This window comes from Amborella trichopoda, chromosome 8 (genome assembly GCF_054954075.1).
Source record: "Amborella trichopoda isolate Santa Cruz 75 chromosome 8, AtrichopodaSantaCruz75HAP2 v2.0, whole genome shotgun sequence".
In the NCBI taxonomy this organism is placed as follows: Eukaryota; Viridiplantae; Streptophyta; class Magnoliopsida; order Amborellales; family Amborellaceae; genus Amborella; species Amborella trichopoda.
Window position 1 is genome coordinate 17742682 of NC_142343.1, and position 14428 is coordinate 17757109.

The window sequence follows — 14428 nt, forward strand, 5'->3', positions numbered from 1 at the left end:
TTTAAACATGATTTACAACTTGAGGGGGGGAGTGTTAGAAGTATTGGAAGGTTTGTTTTATGTATATTCTTCTTGTTTCATGTATATTCTTGTATATGGGAATATGTATTTGTAGGCGGCATTTTTGTAAAGTTGTTGCCCTAATGTAACACCACTTATTTGAATATAAGTGTTTATTGTCCTGGGCATGCCTCTTTTGCCCATTCTTTTCGCGCCAAAAGTCTAGTGTGCTTCCCTCCTTGTCTTCTCTCAGCACAAGAAATAATTAACAATGTTAACATACAGATCCATGATATAGAAAATGCTATTTGTTATGCAAGTCTGAGGCGGACAACTTACGGGCTGTGGCATGTGTGACCTTTGTGTTTATCAGATACTGACAGCAAGCCTCAGGGTTCTCATGTTTTTATTTTTCCTTTGCTTTAAATTGCATCTGTTTTATTGCTCAAGTAGAATGCAAGTTTGTACTTCATTTTAACAAAAAATAAAACACAAAAGAATAAAAAGAAAAAATATAGCAACTTATGGAATTCAAACTTCCCTCTTTTAGCTGTAGGATATCACTCTCTTGGACTTATATTTTCTCACACGTTCTAAACTTGTTGACATAACAACTACAAGAAGGGAAAAAGTAAAATATCAATTCTGCTTTTAATGTCACGTGCAATTTTCATTATTTTCGAATACTTGTATTTCTGCCTAAGTTTCTTCTGTTCCTTGTGACTCCACGCTCTTCTCCTAATGAAACTGTGCTGGAATAGACGAGTAACAAAGTGGAATTCTCTTGCTATTTAAAAAATGTCATGGATATGATGCATACATATATAATTTTTTCCTTTCTGGTCATACCTTAAAGAGTGTTTTGAAATCTTATGAGCATCGTGAAAGGGTAACCTTCCACTTACTTGATGATATAGCCAATAATTTTGCTGATATGCTACCTCCATTTTTGTTAGCATCTTAGCAAAATTAGCAAAAAGTTAACTTTCATATGTTTCTCAATTTATGTTCCAGGAACGGTTAAGGGCCGAGATGGAGATGGAAATAAATAAAGTTGGGCGTGTTTCTCTGATTGATCTTACTGACATGATTGATGTGGATTTGTACCATATTGAATTGCAAGCTCAGTACATTGTTGGCAACAACCCAGGACTCATGCTTGTACAAGGTGAGATAATAGCCCAGTCTTATTGGGATACTGTAGCCGAAGAAATAAATGAGAGGCTTCAGGAGTGCAGCCAGATTGCATTAGCAGAGCTTGCTACCCAATTGCAAGTTGGCTCAGAGTTGCTATCCAGCATATTGGAGCCCCGCCTTGGAACCCTTGTAAGTTGCAACTTGCGATGGCTGATAGTTATCAAGTGTTGCAAAGATACAGTAACACAATTCATTAAGCCCTCATTATGTGTGTATCAAGCTCCTGTTGTTTTAATCCATGTAAAATCAGGGAAAACACACACACACACACACACATATATATATATATATATCGAAAAAAGCTGGCGTAGGCCCTCATTATATATCCAATTGTTGCAAAGATACATGAACACAATTCATGAAGCCCTCATTATGTGTGTATGAAGCTCAGTTCCTTTTGTTTTAATCCATGTAAAATCAGGGAAAATACATACATACATATATATATATATATATATATATATATATATATATATATATATATATATAGGAAAAAGTTGGCTTAGGCCCACTAGTCTATAACTAAATATGAGCCCAATGGCCCGAATTCAATCTAGGTCGATCTAATGATCACGATTTCATTTTGTATTTGAATTTTAATGTTTTTTTATATAACTCCAAATCACTTGAAAGCTTGAGTGTGTGTTTTTTTAAAATAGGAGAATCTAATAAAAATATCAAAAAAATAATTTGCAAAAAATATATTGATTAAAATACCTTCAAAACTTTTTAGGGGTATTTAAGCGAATTTATATTTTTCGAATTATTCTTTTAATAGTTTTATTAGATGAGCCTTATTGAGATGAATAGACGCCTAAACTTTCATGTGATTTGGATTTGTAAAAAAAAATTAAAATTAAAATATGAAATGAGGTTTTGACCGTCAGATCGGCTCATATTCAATCTGGGCCGTTGGGCTTATATGTAGCTGTAGGCTAGTGGGCTTAGATTTTCCATATATATACATAGGAAGAGACTACAAAATGCCTATGGGCAAAAATGAACAGTATTTTAACCCATAGGTTAGGCGCCGTCTGATTTTTTCGGATGGCATGGGTTAACGACCGTCTTGGACATAGCATGTCCGTTGCGGTCACGGACATGCTATGTCCGTGACGGGATTATTTTCAGGCAAAAAATGTACAGGACCGTCACGGCTCCTGTAGGTCTGTGGCGGTTTTTAGGGAAAATCGGGTGAAATACTATAGCAATTCGCCTGTAGGCATTTTTTAAGACTTCCCCCCCCCCCAACACACGCACGCAGAGAGAGAGAGAGAGATAACAGTGAACTAGGAAAACGACGACTTAGCCTTCTGATAGTATAATGGTCTAATTTAGTAAATACAAATGGGTGAAATGGGAAAAAGTAGAATAGTAGGAAACTGCATTTGATATTTTCTATTGCATGTAGGTATTGATAACATATATTTGTCAACCATTAATGAAATGAAAAATTTCTCCTGTTGATCCCAAATGTTTTAATATCCTAAGGTGGTTCAATGGATTAGAGATTAGCGCATAAGGAACTGAAGCCTGAGAGCCTAGTATTTCTTGGAATGGAAAGACAACAAACTTTAAAAAATAGTTCTATATAGAAACATACATAAATTTTGGAAAGAGATTAAACCAAGGGTCTTTTGTGCATATCAATATAAATAGACTCGGTGAGTCCAACTCAGACTTGCTTGAGTCACTTAAACCGAAGCCTTAAAGGTTTTGGATGAATCCTACTAGGATTGATTTGTTTCTTGTTTGAGTCTAGTCTGAGTCTATTTGGTTCTTAGAAATAATAGTGAGTCTGGTTTGATGCTAAAAAAAATAGTGGTTCTTAGAAATAATAGTGAGTCTGGTTTGATGCTAAAAAAAAATAGTGAGTTTGGTTTGAGTCTTGATGGGCTGAACTTGGGGGGCCTTCCCTTGCTGGGTTCCATGTCTTTACACATTGGTGTAGATGATTAACTTTTCAAATGATTATGTTTATATTTCACTACCCCATAATTGACTTGTTCAAAAAGTCAATTAGTGTGTATGTGTCTGTGTGTGTTTGTGTGGTGACTTGTTCAAAAAGTTGGAGGTGGCCAGGCCCTGCTGCCTATGGCGGCACCCCCGGGTGGTGATGGGGGGTTATTTGTTGTGTGTGTTGCCTGCTTGCATGCATGTGTGTGTGTGTTTATATATATGTATATTTAGTGTCTGTGTGTGTGAGGCCTTGCATGAAATACTTAAAGATCATTTACCTTTTTTTCTTATCTTATATGTAGAGTAAGAGAGATAGTGTATATGAATCTGTATTTGTGAGAGAGTTCTTGAACATTTGGAGGACATTCTTCATTTTCTTCTTCTAATATGGAGAGTGAGAGAGTCTGTGAAAGAGAGGAATCTTTCATTGAACACTTGGAGGTCATCTTCTTCGTTTTCTTTTTTTTCTATGTAAAGAGACCATATGGGTCCATGTGTGTCTTTGTGTGTGTGTGTGTGAGAGAGAGAGAGAGAGAGAGAGAGAGAGAGAGAGAGAGAGAGAGAGAGGCCTCACATCGAACACTTGAAGGACATCGTGTTCTTTTTATATCTAGAGGGAGCGCACATGCGCCCATGAGAGAGAGAGAGAGAGAGAGAGAGAGAGAGAGAGAGAGAGAGAGAGAGAGAGAGAGGCCTTAAATAGGCCTTGATATTTTTTGAGGTGGCCTTTTCTTTTTTTTTAAGGGGTTGGCACTAGGCAGACGCCTAGACCCCCCTTGAGCCCACCCAGGTGGGCACCTAGGAACATTTCCCGCATAGGGCACTTGCTTATGCCCATGTTAGGCTTTTTTTGTCTTGGCTGCCTATATATATATATTTATATGGATAAAGAGCGAGGGAGGGAGGGATGGAGAGTGTCTATCATATTTCACTGGAGGGATTGAGGGAGGGAGGATTTTGGAATTTTCTTTGCTTTGGCATTTAGGTTTGTAATTGTAGGACTATCCAAAACTGAAAGATTGAGCTGTTCAAGCTTCTCTATGTGATACATGATACATTTTATTCCATGATGGAGTAGGTTATGTTTGTGAAGCAGAAGTACCGATAAATGCAAAAATCTTATGTAATACTAGGTTAAGTGTAGAAAATGATTTGAACATGAGAACATTGCTGAGGCACAGTATTTAAATCAATATGGTGAGACTATTTAGCCCAAAAAAAGTATAACCATTTTATGCCGAAAATGAAATGCTAAGATGTCAACATTATACTTTGACTTAGAGTGGTGTAAATGGAATATCTTGTCCTTAATTTCTATCTATCATCATATTCTGCTAGGGTTCTCCATTGTTCGGTATATTTTCTCATTTGAAGCTAGTTCCTGTCTTTGATCTGTCTGGTCTTGAAAGACGTGGAATGTATTATTTAATATCTTCTTTACTATTTGTGTTCGATCTGTGTGGCATTACTTGCTTTTTCCATGTCTTTGTTTTTGTACTAAAATCTTTTCAAATATGATGTCTTTTTATCTTCACTTTGTTTAGGTAATGGGAAGATTGGAAGGTGGACAAATTTATACTCCATTATACATTGCACGGGTTACTGCCATGGTTCGTGGGGCAGCAAGAGGGGTCACAGTTCCCACAAATCTATCAGCAGTTTGGAGCCGATTGCATCAATTATTGCAAGTAACTGATGGAGCTACTGGTGTCTTTGTTGAAGGTTCTTTTTTCCAGTCTTTATTTAATGGGTTGGTGAAGGATGGAGAAATCCTGGGATCACTTCGTGCGGGAGTAAACTGGACGCCGGCTGTACTTACTACCTATTCTCCATTTTATTTATCATCCTTTTATTTTCTTCCTACTACTGCCAGCATGTTGTAATACATTCTAATCATATGTTTTTCTCCTCATGTAACAGCTATTTGCTCTGGCGCAAAGTGAAAGTGTAGAGTCTTTCTTTTCACAGGTTAGTAGTGTGCATTTCATGCCTTTCTGTTTTGATGACTCAGTGGCTGTCATTGAAATAATGTTGGCATATGATTTTACAAGGATTCTGAAAACTATAATCATATTCCTCGCAGCACTTCTTTACTCATGCTCCAGAAGTAAATTGTGGATCTGCTTCTAACTATGCTGATTGTGTTTTATCATCTGATCGTAAATGTGACTTGCAGAAACTTGGTTACTGTGCACTGTCTTTTTTCTTGTTATTTTTGGTAAGCGGTCATTGTGATGTATTGGTCTTAACTGTTCCATGGGAAACTTGAAACAGGGATAATTACATATTCTTGAGAGAGAAAGCAGTAGAGCAAGAGAGAGTATATGAAGATGACAGTCATGATGAGTCAGAGAGCAGAAAGAGAAAAGTGATGAAGAGGGTAGAGAGAGATGATGACTAGGGCCACAGAGAGAGTGTGTGTGGGGAAAGGGAGAGCGAGAAAGAGGTCTAGAGCCTGAGATAAGAGAGGAGTGAGAATGTGCGCAAGAGCCTGAGAGAGGATATGGTGACAAGAAATGGATGTGATAGAGATCTGCAGGGAAAAACTTGGGTTTTGAGCAAGAGGGATCAAAGATAAAATACAGGGAAACAACGGCCATAATTAGAGTTTAGATATAGAAGAGAGCCAGGATGTGAGTGACAGGGGAAGAAGAAAGCAAGTGTGTGGGTAAGAGAGCTACAAGAGAAGATAGATCGGGCCAGAGAGTGAATATACAGATTTGTTGGCAGAGAGAGAGGAAATGCTATTTGGTGGCTGCTTGTGGATGGAAAATCTAGAGATGTTATGCCCATTGATGCAAAACTTAAAATTGGTGACCCATACTGATGTCTTGTTGTCATTCATGAATGCTTCATTTGTATCTTTTGTATCTTTTCACTAGTCGACAAGAAAGGTGTTTTGCAGTTGAAATTTCTTCTGTACTCTATTGTTCAGATTGTACAAGATAAGAATACTATCGATGGATCTAATCTCACTCACCAATCAATATGATCTTATGCAAGTCAGTGTCTTTTGGAGTTCTTTTTTATAGATCTCACTGCACATATTTGAAGATCTGAAAATAATTTTTGTTGTCTTTTAAATTATTGTCATGTTTCCTAAATCCATTCCTATGTCCTGCAGAACTCTTTTATCAACTATGATGTTCTCCACAAACTTTCAATCCCGCATCCTAGACAATACTTGCAGGTGTGTTAATGTACTTTCCAATATACATCATTTACTATGTGACTGATTAAAGGATTTGAAATTAACTGAAGAACTTCCTTCCATTAATGCAAATGAAATGTGTTAATGCAATCCAATTAGGTCCGATATCCAGAAGGCATACTACTAGAAACTGTGTTCATTCACTCTTCAATGATTGAGATGTTGAATGTTTCGACTGAAGATGCCATTGAACATGATAGCTGGTAAGAATTATCTTGCCTTTACTTGGTTATTCTCTGATATTATTGGCAAGTCTTCTTTCTTTTGTTTTCACATTATACTTCTATGGATCATTCAGCATCCTTTACTCCTGTAAGCCATAGAGTAATGAACTGAAATGAAAATGGCGTACTATATCTTGAATGAAATGAAAGCTGATCAATAATCTCCTAAATCGCAAAAAATATGCATATTTTTCTATGCTCAAATTCAATGACATATGGATGTTGCTGATTCATTGTTGCCACAGGTGTTTTTCAAAGTATTGTGAGAGTTGAAAGATGCCTTGCAGAGTTTTTTTTTTGTTTTTTGAATATTGCTTTCCAAAGTAGTTTTATGTAGCCATGCTTGTAAGGGAATGATAGTGGGTTCGCCCTGTAACCAAACTTGGTAGGAACACCATTTTCCCCTCCCCACCCGCCTCCATATGAAAAAAGAAAAAGAAAAAAAAGAATTACCAGGCAAAAAGAAAAAAGTTCCAAATCATTCTCTCACACTCCAAAAATAGCTTCCTCAAAGAAATCAATTTGGAGCTTCACATTCACCTCTACCTCAAAATCTGATCTGCATTGTCCATTTCAATGGATGGTATATCTGGGGGATTTGGAGGTTTTTGACAAATCCTAACCAAATTGAGGTGATTGATTTTGAATTGATTTTGAGGGGTCTTGCAGAATATTTGAGCCCCCACCATGCCCCACCAAAAAAAAAATAAAAACCTCAAAACTGGTGTTTGAGGTAAGGATACACCAAGTTTCATTCCCCTAATTATAAACTGGATAACAATGAAAGAGAAACAATACAATAACAAAGAATGCTTGTGCTTGAAAAGAAGCTTCTTGGTATGCTTACATCTAGCTAAAGATGGGTGTATGAACTGGGCTGGTGGGAAAGTGGAAAATAGTTCTGGAAAGAAATTCTCCTTCCTGGGTGGTGCTCCCATGCTCAACAACAGTGGTTCTTGGGAATGCTATTGGTATTTTTCATACAGAGGCTTGGCATATAGAGAGCTAAGTGGCATTTACATTTTTCCATGTGTATACACATATTTTGTTGTTTCTCTTCTCAATTACATGCATGTGGTTTATTATGTGAACTATTGATGATAGCTTGTGCTAGTTTGAATGCCGTATATGGTATTGTGCCATACGAATTCACCACGGTGATCATGGTTTTGGTTATCAACTCCCATGACTTTTGCAAATGATTGAGTTGGAGACATATGGTCAAATCTGACCAGGAGTCTCGGATGGACTCTATCATGTGACATGTTGTTCATACAGAATCCCTGTCCTTCGTAATTTTATCGCATGTTTTTTTTCAGGGTTGATTCTGTTTCTGTTCTACCTAGTTCGTTTGGGATACAGGATGCTGCTCAGCTTTTGTTACTCAGTCCTTTTGTTCAGAGTGCAGTAAAGGTGAGCTTCCTAAACACTTTTCTCTTGTCTTCCAGTTACTTTTTTTGAGTACTTTCAAAGTTGTGAACTAATTGTTTCTTGAATTATGCTTCCTGCAGTGTGGCAAGGCAATTGTTGTGGGTGAGACATGCATTTCAAGTACTAAGTTCATTTCAGTAAGCATTTATTAATCCTCCCATTGTACTTCTGTACAATGTCTTGTAACTATATTATGTTGTCCTTGCAAGTTCCCAATTTGTGGTCATTGGGATGTTCCTTTGTGTGAATGTATTCATTGGAAATATACATGGAAAATCTGACTTACAAATTCTGATTCTGCAATAATAGTTTTTAGCTTCTATCACTCTGTTGTCACTCATATTTTGCTCAAATGCTATAAAATTCGGGTTATATTTTGTTTGTGCGTGATTGCATTTCTAGGTGTTGCTTCATATACGTGTATATATGTATGTATGTATCTATGCATGTAGTTTTTGTGGAATTAATGTATACAGAATCAATTTCAGGAAACCCTGACCAGAGGTAGCATGGCTACGCCATTTTCAAGAACAACGAATGAGGCCCACAACACCATGTAGCATAAAGAAGCACTTGAAAACTTTAAAATCCGCTAAAAAAGATCTCCAATTTCTCCAACGAAGATTTGATGTGAAAACTTGGTACTAGTAGGTCACTGTGGCTGTAACATTGGTGAGAAGTTCATGATTGTGGCCCCATGTGCTGAGAAAATATGCCTAAAAATATTACAGAAAGTTATGATTATTTTAAAGTGCAACTAATCTCTAGTTTTTTGGGCTACTTACAGTGATAGCATTTGAACTTGAGATGTTGTATTCGTTAACATCATAACCTCTATAGCTTAAACCTGAATCCTGGACTTAATGAATCTCACTGAGTACAAAATTCACTATCAATCAAAGGAAGTTGGATCTAGGCTGATGTCTATTGTATCTGCGTGCAAGAAGTTCTCACCTTTTTTTCATGTCTCTTACTTGCAGAAATCGTCGATACTTGAATCTGTTTATGCATATATCATTTTTTCCGTAAAGGTTGGTGTAGTTTGTGTTTATTTTTGTAATGTGATTGGGATTTGTTTTGTTAGGGATCAGAAGAGTTAGTTCTCTTAATTTTGTAGAGATTCTAGGGGTAGTTAAGGCATTTGTTTCTGAAGAGATTTTGATGGCAATTATGTCTTTTATTATTTTGGAGATTATTAGGTGTTGTTTTTTTATAAATATATGGTTTATTGTAATGAAAGTGGAGGAGAAGATGGACTGAGGTTTTATGGATTTTGTGAAAAGTTCTCTGGTGATGAGAAGAGGGGGACAGTGATAGAGTGCTGCAGAAAAAAATGAGGTTCGGAGCAAGAAAGATCAAAGATAAAATGCGGGGAAATGAGGGTAAGAATTAGAGACTCGACAAGGGCAAATGCCCTTGTTGACTGGTAAACGTATTTGAAGGAATTGCTATTCTTTTGAGCAGTAGAGATAGAGTTTTGACATATTTGTAGAGAGTTTATGAACTGCAGATACAATCCATAGATTGAGATGAGTGTCATACTCGTTATATATTTGGGTGATGTAAGTTTTGTGAGTACATTGCTTTCTGGTCTTCAATTTTTGTGAAGAATCTATTCATTGTATATGAAAAAATGCAGTTTACAAGAACATTTTTGAATCCATAGAATCAAGCTAATGTTAAAAACAAAGGAAAGACATTAATAAAAAAAGAAGAAGAAGATAAGATCTCTGGGGGTGTATTTCCTTGGAGGTATTAGAGAGTGGACAAAATATCAATTCTCCGTACATCGAAACAGTATTGGAGCTTAGGAGATACAGTATGATGCCACCAAAGCCACATCCAATATAAACGTTGACAAGACAGATTCCTGTATTGGAACATTTCGATCAAATGCAAGAGAGATTTCTGGAGAATTTGAGAAAAGGAATCTAGAAATAATTGACAAATTTAAGTTGGACATGGAAAAAGAATGCCATGATGATGTGGATCTGATCAAATCATGAATTGAACTTCATGAACGCTGATAGACAATCTGATTGTAATGCATGAAACACTAGTAGTTGAGTGTGCAGGAGGTTATGGCATCAAGATTGATGTCCAAGGTTTACATGCTTTTGTGGTTATGCTGCAGTTTTATGGAATCAAGCCCAACCATCACAATTTTTATGTGAAAAAGATAATTTCATCTAATTGCAGCAAAGTGAAGAAGACGATGAAGGAAAAATATTGGATTCCTTAAGCTCCAGGACGTTCTTCTCCCATCCAACAAAGTGAAGAAGACAATGAAGGGAAAACATTGAATTCTTTATGCTCGAGGATGAACATTGAATTCCTTAAGATCAAGGATGATCTTCTCCTATCCCTAGGAGAATGATGTAGTTGGGGTTTTTGCTTCTGATGTAGTTAAGACTTGTTTTGTTAGAAATTAGAAGGTTAGTTTGATCTTTTAATTTTGTAGAGATTTTAGGGGTATTTAACTCATTTGGCTTTGTAAAGATTTAAGGGTCAATTATGCCTCCTATTAATTTAGAGATTTTAAGGTTTGAGGGGTTTTTCTTTATAAATATGTGAATTATTGTATTGTCAAGAAAGAGGCGGATCTGATGAATTGAGTTTTTTTGGATCTTATGAAAAGATCTCTTAGGTGGAGTGCCTTGCAGGTCTAGAGGACCAAGTCTCTCAACCTTTGGGATGGTCTCCCTGTTCATACCAAGAAAGAGCCGTAATTTCTCCATTTTTATTTCTATTTATGTAGTATTAATTTTCATCTTTCCTGATACATAAAAGTTCCACAGTTATTTTTCATGTCTGTTCAAGATCACAACCGATTGGCTTTTGTTATCCTATTGATCACATGCCAAAGGTCTGTGTCATGTCATAGTAGTTTTTTGTTCCTTGCATGCCACTTACTTCGTGCTAGTCACATTTGAATATATGAAGATAATTTCAGATGCGTAAAGTTGAATTGTAAGCCATAATTCTGTACTATTCTTGAGAATCATGCAAGGCTGGTTTTCCATAGTGGTTTTTTTTTTTTTTTTTTGAATCCGTCTTCCTTAGACGGAATGGCTTTGCTACCAAGTTTTCTCTTCTTCTTCTTCGTCTTCTGTTTATTTCTTTTTTTTGGCTTCTTTTATAATTCATACGAAAATAGAGTACATCTTGTTGAAATTTGTAGGCTCGTACTTGTGAAGGGGAATGAACGAACTTTGAAAAGGGTCACAAGGGTTGGATTTTGCCAGTAACCAAGAATAGTGTCTTGAATATGCTTCGGAATAGACTTTTTGCGAAGCACGATGAATGAAATCTCTATCTATTTGCATGGCACTTTTCTCTTCCATTGTATCATCTAGACATCTAGGAAACGAGGATTGCTGTGGCCCCCAATGTATCCCATTTATTGAATTGCCCTCTATAATCAAAGGTCCCGGCCAAAACTGTAGTTAGATGCTGATGCTTTTGAGATTTAGCCCAAGTCTCCGTTGAATTAGTGACACCAATGATTCCTGGAAAGATCGTATGAATATCTCGCAAATGGTTTCTTTGGTCCCAGGCAATGTTACATAGATATGATATCTATAAGTGTCAAAAGTGTCTAGTATAAGGAAAAAGAAATCGGTACTTTGAAACATGTCTATATAGTGTATTATTCTTTCCATATATATAATAAATTTTCAAAACTTTACAAATATGATGAGTACCTACACGGTAGTGCATGTTCCTTTCAAGTTGATAGACAGAGCGAGAGATCCATGGTTCAAAGCCTAAGGCGTGCTTTACTTTTTTGTCTATTCTTTTGTGGAATACAAATATATATATATATATATATATGGTTCAAAGCCTAAGGCAAGGATACCAATTTACAAAGAAATCTGTTCCAGATAACTAAGATCGTACTCAACGGGAATTACAGAAAAGAATGGAATATTGCGAAGTGTATAAGTGGATGCCATGAAAAACGAATAGTCATTTAAGGAAAGAAATCTGCTTGTAGTCGGCCCGTAATGCCTCTTTCATTATCCTTTCCTACTTCCAGCCCAACCCTGAATGCCTACAAACTAGAAGCTAGCTGCCAGAAGCTCACCCCTTTTGTCTCGCTTCCAGCTCAAGAGGTCAAGCCTTCTGCCAGATGCCTTGGCCTTGTAGCTCTATTCGCCATTCGCCTTTAGTACTTCAGTAGCTCTTCAAAGCTACCTGATAGATCTCCTCGTTGTTGATTGGAGATTTGAAACAGATATTAGAAAAAACGATTGCTTAATTATAGTATTGATTTGGAACATGTATATTTTGTGGTAACTGCGTCGAGTATTGCCCCACATGAGCAAACCTCTTCGAGGCCGCCTGGAAGAAATCCGTATCTGCTCTCTATTGCAGGTCAATCCTGCTGTACTAGCACCAATAGGCAGCATAGGGAAGAAGCATTACACCTAGAAATCAACAATATAAAATAAGCATGCCATTGCCTATGTATCAACGTTCCAACAAAAATACCTGTTTGCATAAAAAACCTCAGGTTTATCAGGATAAATATGTTATAAAGGGACAAGTCTTGGCGGATGGCGCGACTACAGTTGGTGGGGAACTTGCTTTGGGAAAAAATGTAGTAGCTCATATGCCATGGGAAGGCTCAATTTTGAAGATGCATTACTAATTAGCAAATGTCTGGTATACGAAGATATTTATACTTCGTTTCACATCCGGAAATATGAGATTTAGACTCATGTGATAAGCCACTGCCCTGAAAAGATCTTTAAGCCACTGCCCTGAAAAGATCTTTCTCCATAACTATGTTATCATACACAGGAATCCCCTCGTTAGCCGGCTTTCGTAGCAAATTCTAATTCTTCTTTGCCGCTTTGGATTGTGGGGCTTACTTCCTAGCCCCGGTGGCAGTAATGACTAGCCTTATAGGTTGTTGGGTGGCGAGAAGGTTGCAATGAGTAAGTAAGTGTGGGGGACTGAAGGCAGTTCTCTGTGCTCTGGACACATAGCTTACCTAATTAGTTGTGACGTGCATGCTACGAATGAACAGGTCTGGTCTTATACATCAAGAACTCTATATCTTTGTACGAGTTCACAATCACTACATGGGATGAACCTGGGTTTGGTGAATCGAAGTTGGCCTTAGCTGTAATAGGATTGCCAGTTACTGCGCGCTATCATATACTGAGGTGCTCCCTGCCGGTTGTTGGAATGATTCAGAAAGATGAAGGGACAAAGGTGACTAATTCCCCATCTCATTGGGGGCGGAAACGAATTGACATCTCGATGTGATACAACCCTTTCTCTTTTAGTTGGGAAAGAACGACGAGTCCATCTTAACCGTCCAATGAATAAGAGGATAGCAAAGCGCCAATGGCGCTCAAAGCACATACGGAACGAGCGCGGAGAAAAAGAAGTGCGGAGGAGAAGCTCATTCCTTTTGCATCCTGGGACCGAAACAGTACATTGTTTCTTGGTCAAATCAAGGATTTGGGGTTTCTTGCATATTTATATAAATATATGTGATCCATAGTAATCTATATGAAGAAAAAGATAAATCCATCCATCTATCCTATTTCTATTTATATACTAGATAGGGCATGGATATGTGTGTATACTGATCCGGTCCACGTCAAGATAACACTCTACTGCTGAGTTTGAGCCTAATTCTAGTTGTTTTGTTTCGAAGCAAAGCAAAGATATCAACGTACGCAGGTTCGTCCCATTCAGATATTCACACTAGGGCGCTTGAGGGAACCATGTCAAAGGATGAAAAAATAGAAAGTTTTATTTTTATATATCGACATATTTATATCTATATAAATATATATAATATATATATTTATGGAAAATGCTAATCTTATTTTTCAGCCCACTAGCCCATATCAACATAGGGGCCCAACAGCCCACATTGAGTCTGGGCCGATTTGACGTCACGACCTCATTTCGTATTTGAATTTTAATTTTTTTTTACTAATCCAAATGACTTGAAATTTTAGGCTTGTGTTATTAAAAAATAGGAGAATCTAATAAAAAAATCAACAAAATAATTTGCAAGAAATAAATTGCCCAAAATACCCCCGAAAAGTTTTGGGGGTATTTTGGTCAATTTATTTTTTACGATTTTTTTTTAAATATTTTTATTAGGTGCGTCTTGATGAGAAGAATGAACTCCTAAAATTTCAAGTTATTTGATTTCATTGAAAAAAAATTAAAATTAAAATACGAAATGAGGTCGCGACGGTTAGATCGGCCCATATTCATTATGGGCCGTTGGGCTCATATGTTGATATGAGCTAGTGGGCTAACCTCAACTTTTTCCATATATATAAAAGATAGGGCATGAATGCACATATATACAGCTGTGGTCCATGTGAAGGTGACACTCTACCGCTGAGTTTGAGCCTAATTCTAATTGTTT

General features: G+C 37.0%; 1 protein-coding gene across 4 annotated transcripts in view; it reads left to right on the forward strand.

Annotated features, from left to right (window-relative positions):
- Positions 1-14428, forward strand: part of LOC18440440 (E3 UFM1-protein ligase-like protein) — an 82488-nt gene that overhangs the window by 12740 nt on the left and 55320 nt on the right. For all 4 annotated transcript variants that reach the window (XM_088874149.1, XM_088874148.1, XM_020671022.2 and 1 more), the window contains 7 exons: positions 1015-1326; positions 4701-4967; positions 5077-5124; positions 6281-6346; positions 6467-6570; positions 7911-8004; positions 8103-8159. In XM_088874149.1, the coding sequence (XP_088730275.1) occupies positions 1015-1326; positions 4701-4967; positions 5077-5124; positions 6281-6346; positions 6467-6570; positions 7911-8004; positions 8103-8159 (948 nt within the window). The remainder of the gene's footprint in view (positions 1-1014; positions 1327-4700; positions 4968-5076; positions 5125-6280; positions 6347-6466; positions 6571-7910; positions 8005-8102; positions 8160-14428) is intronic.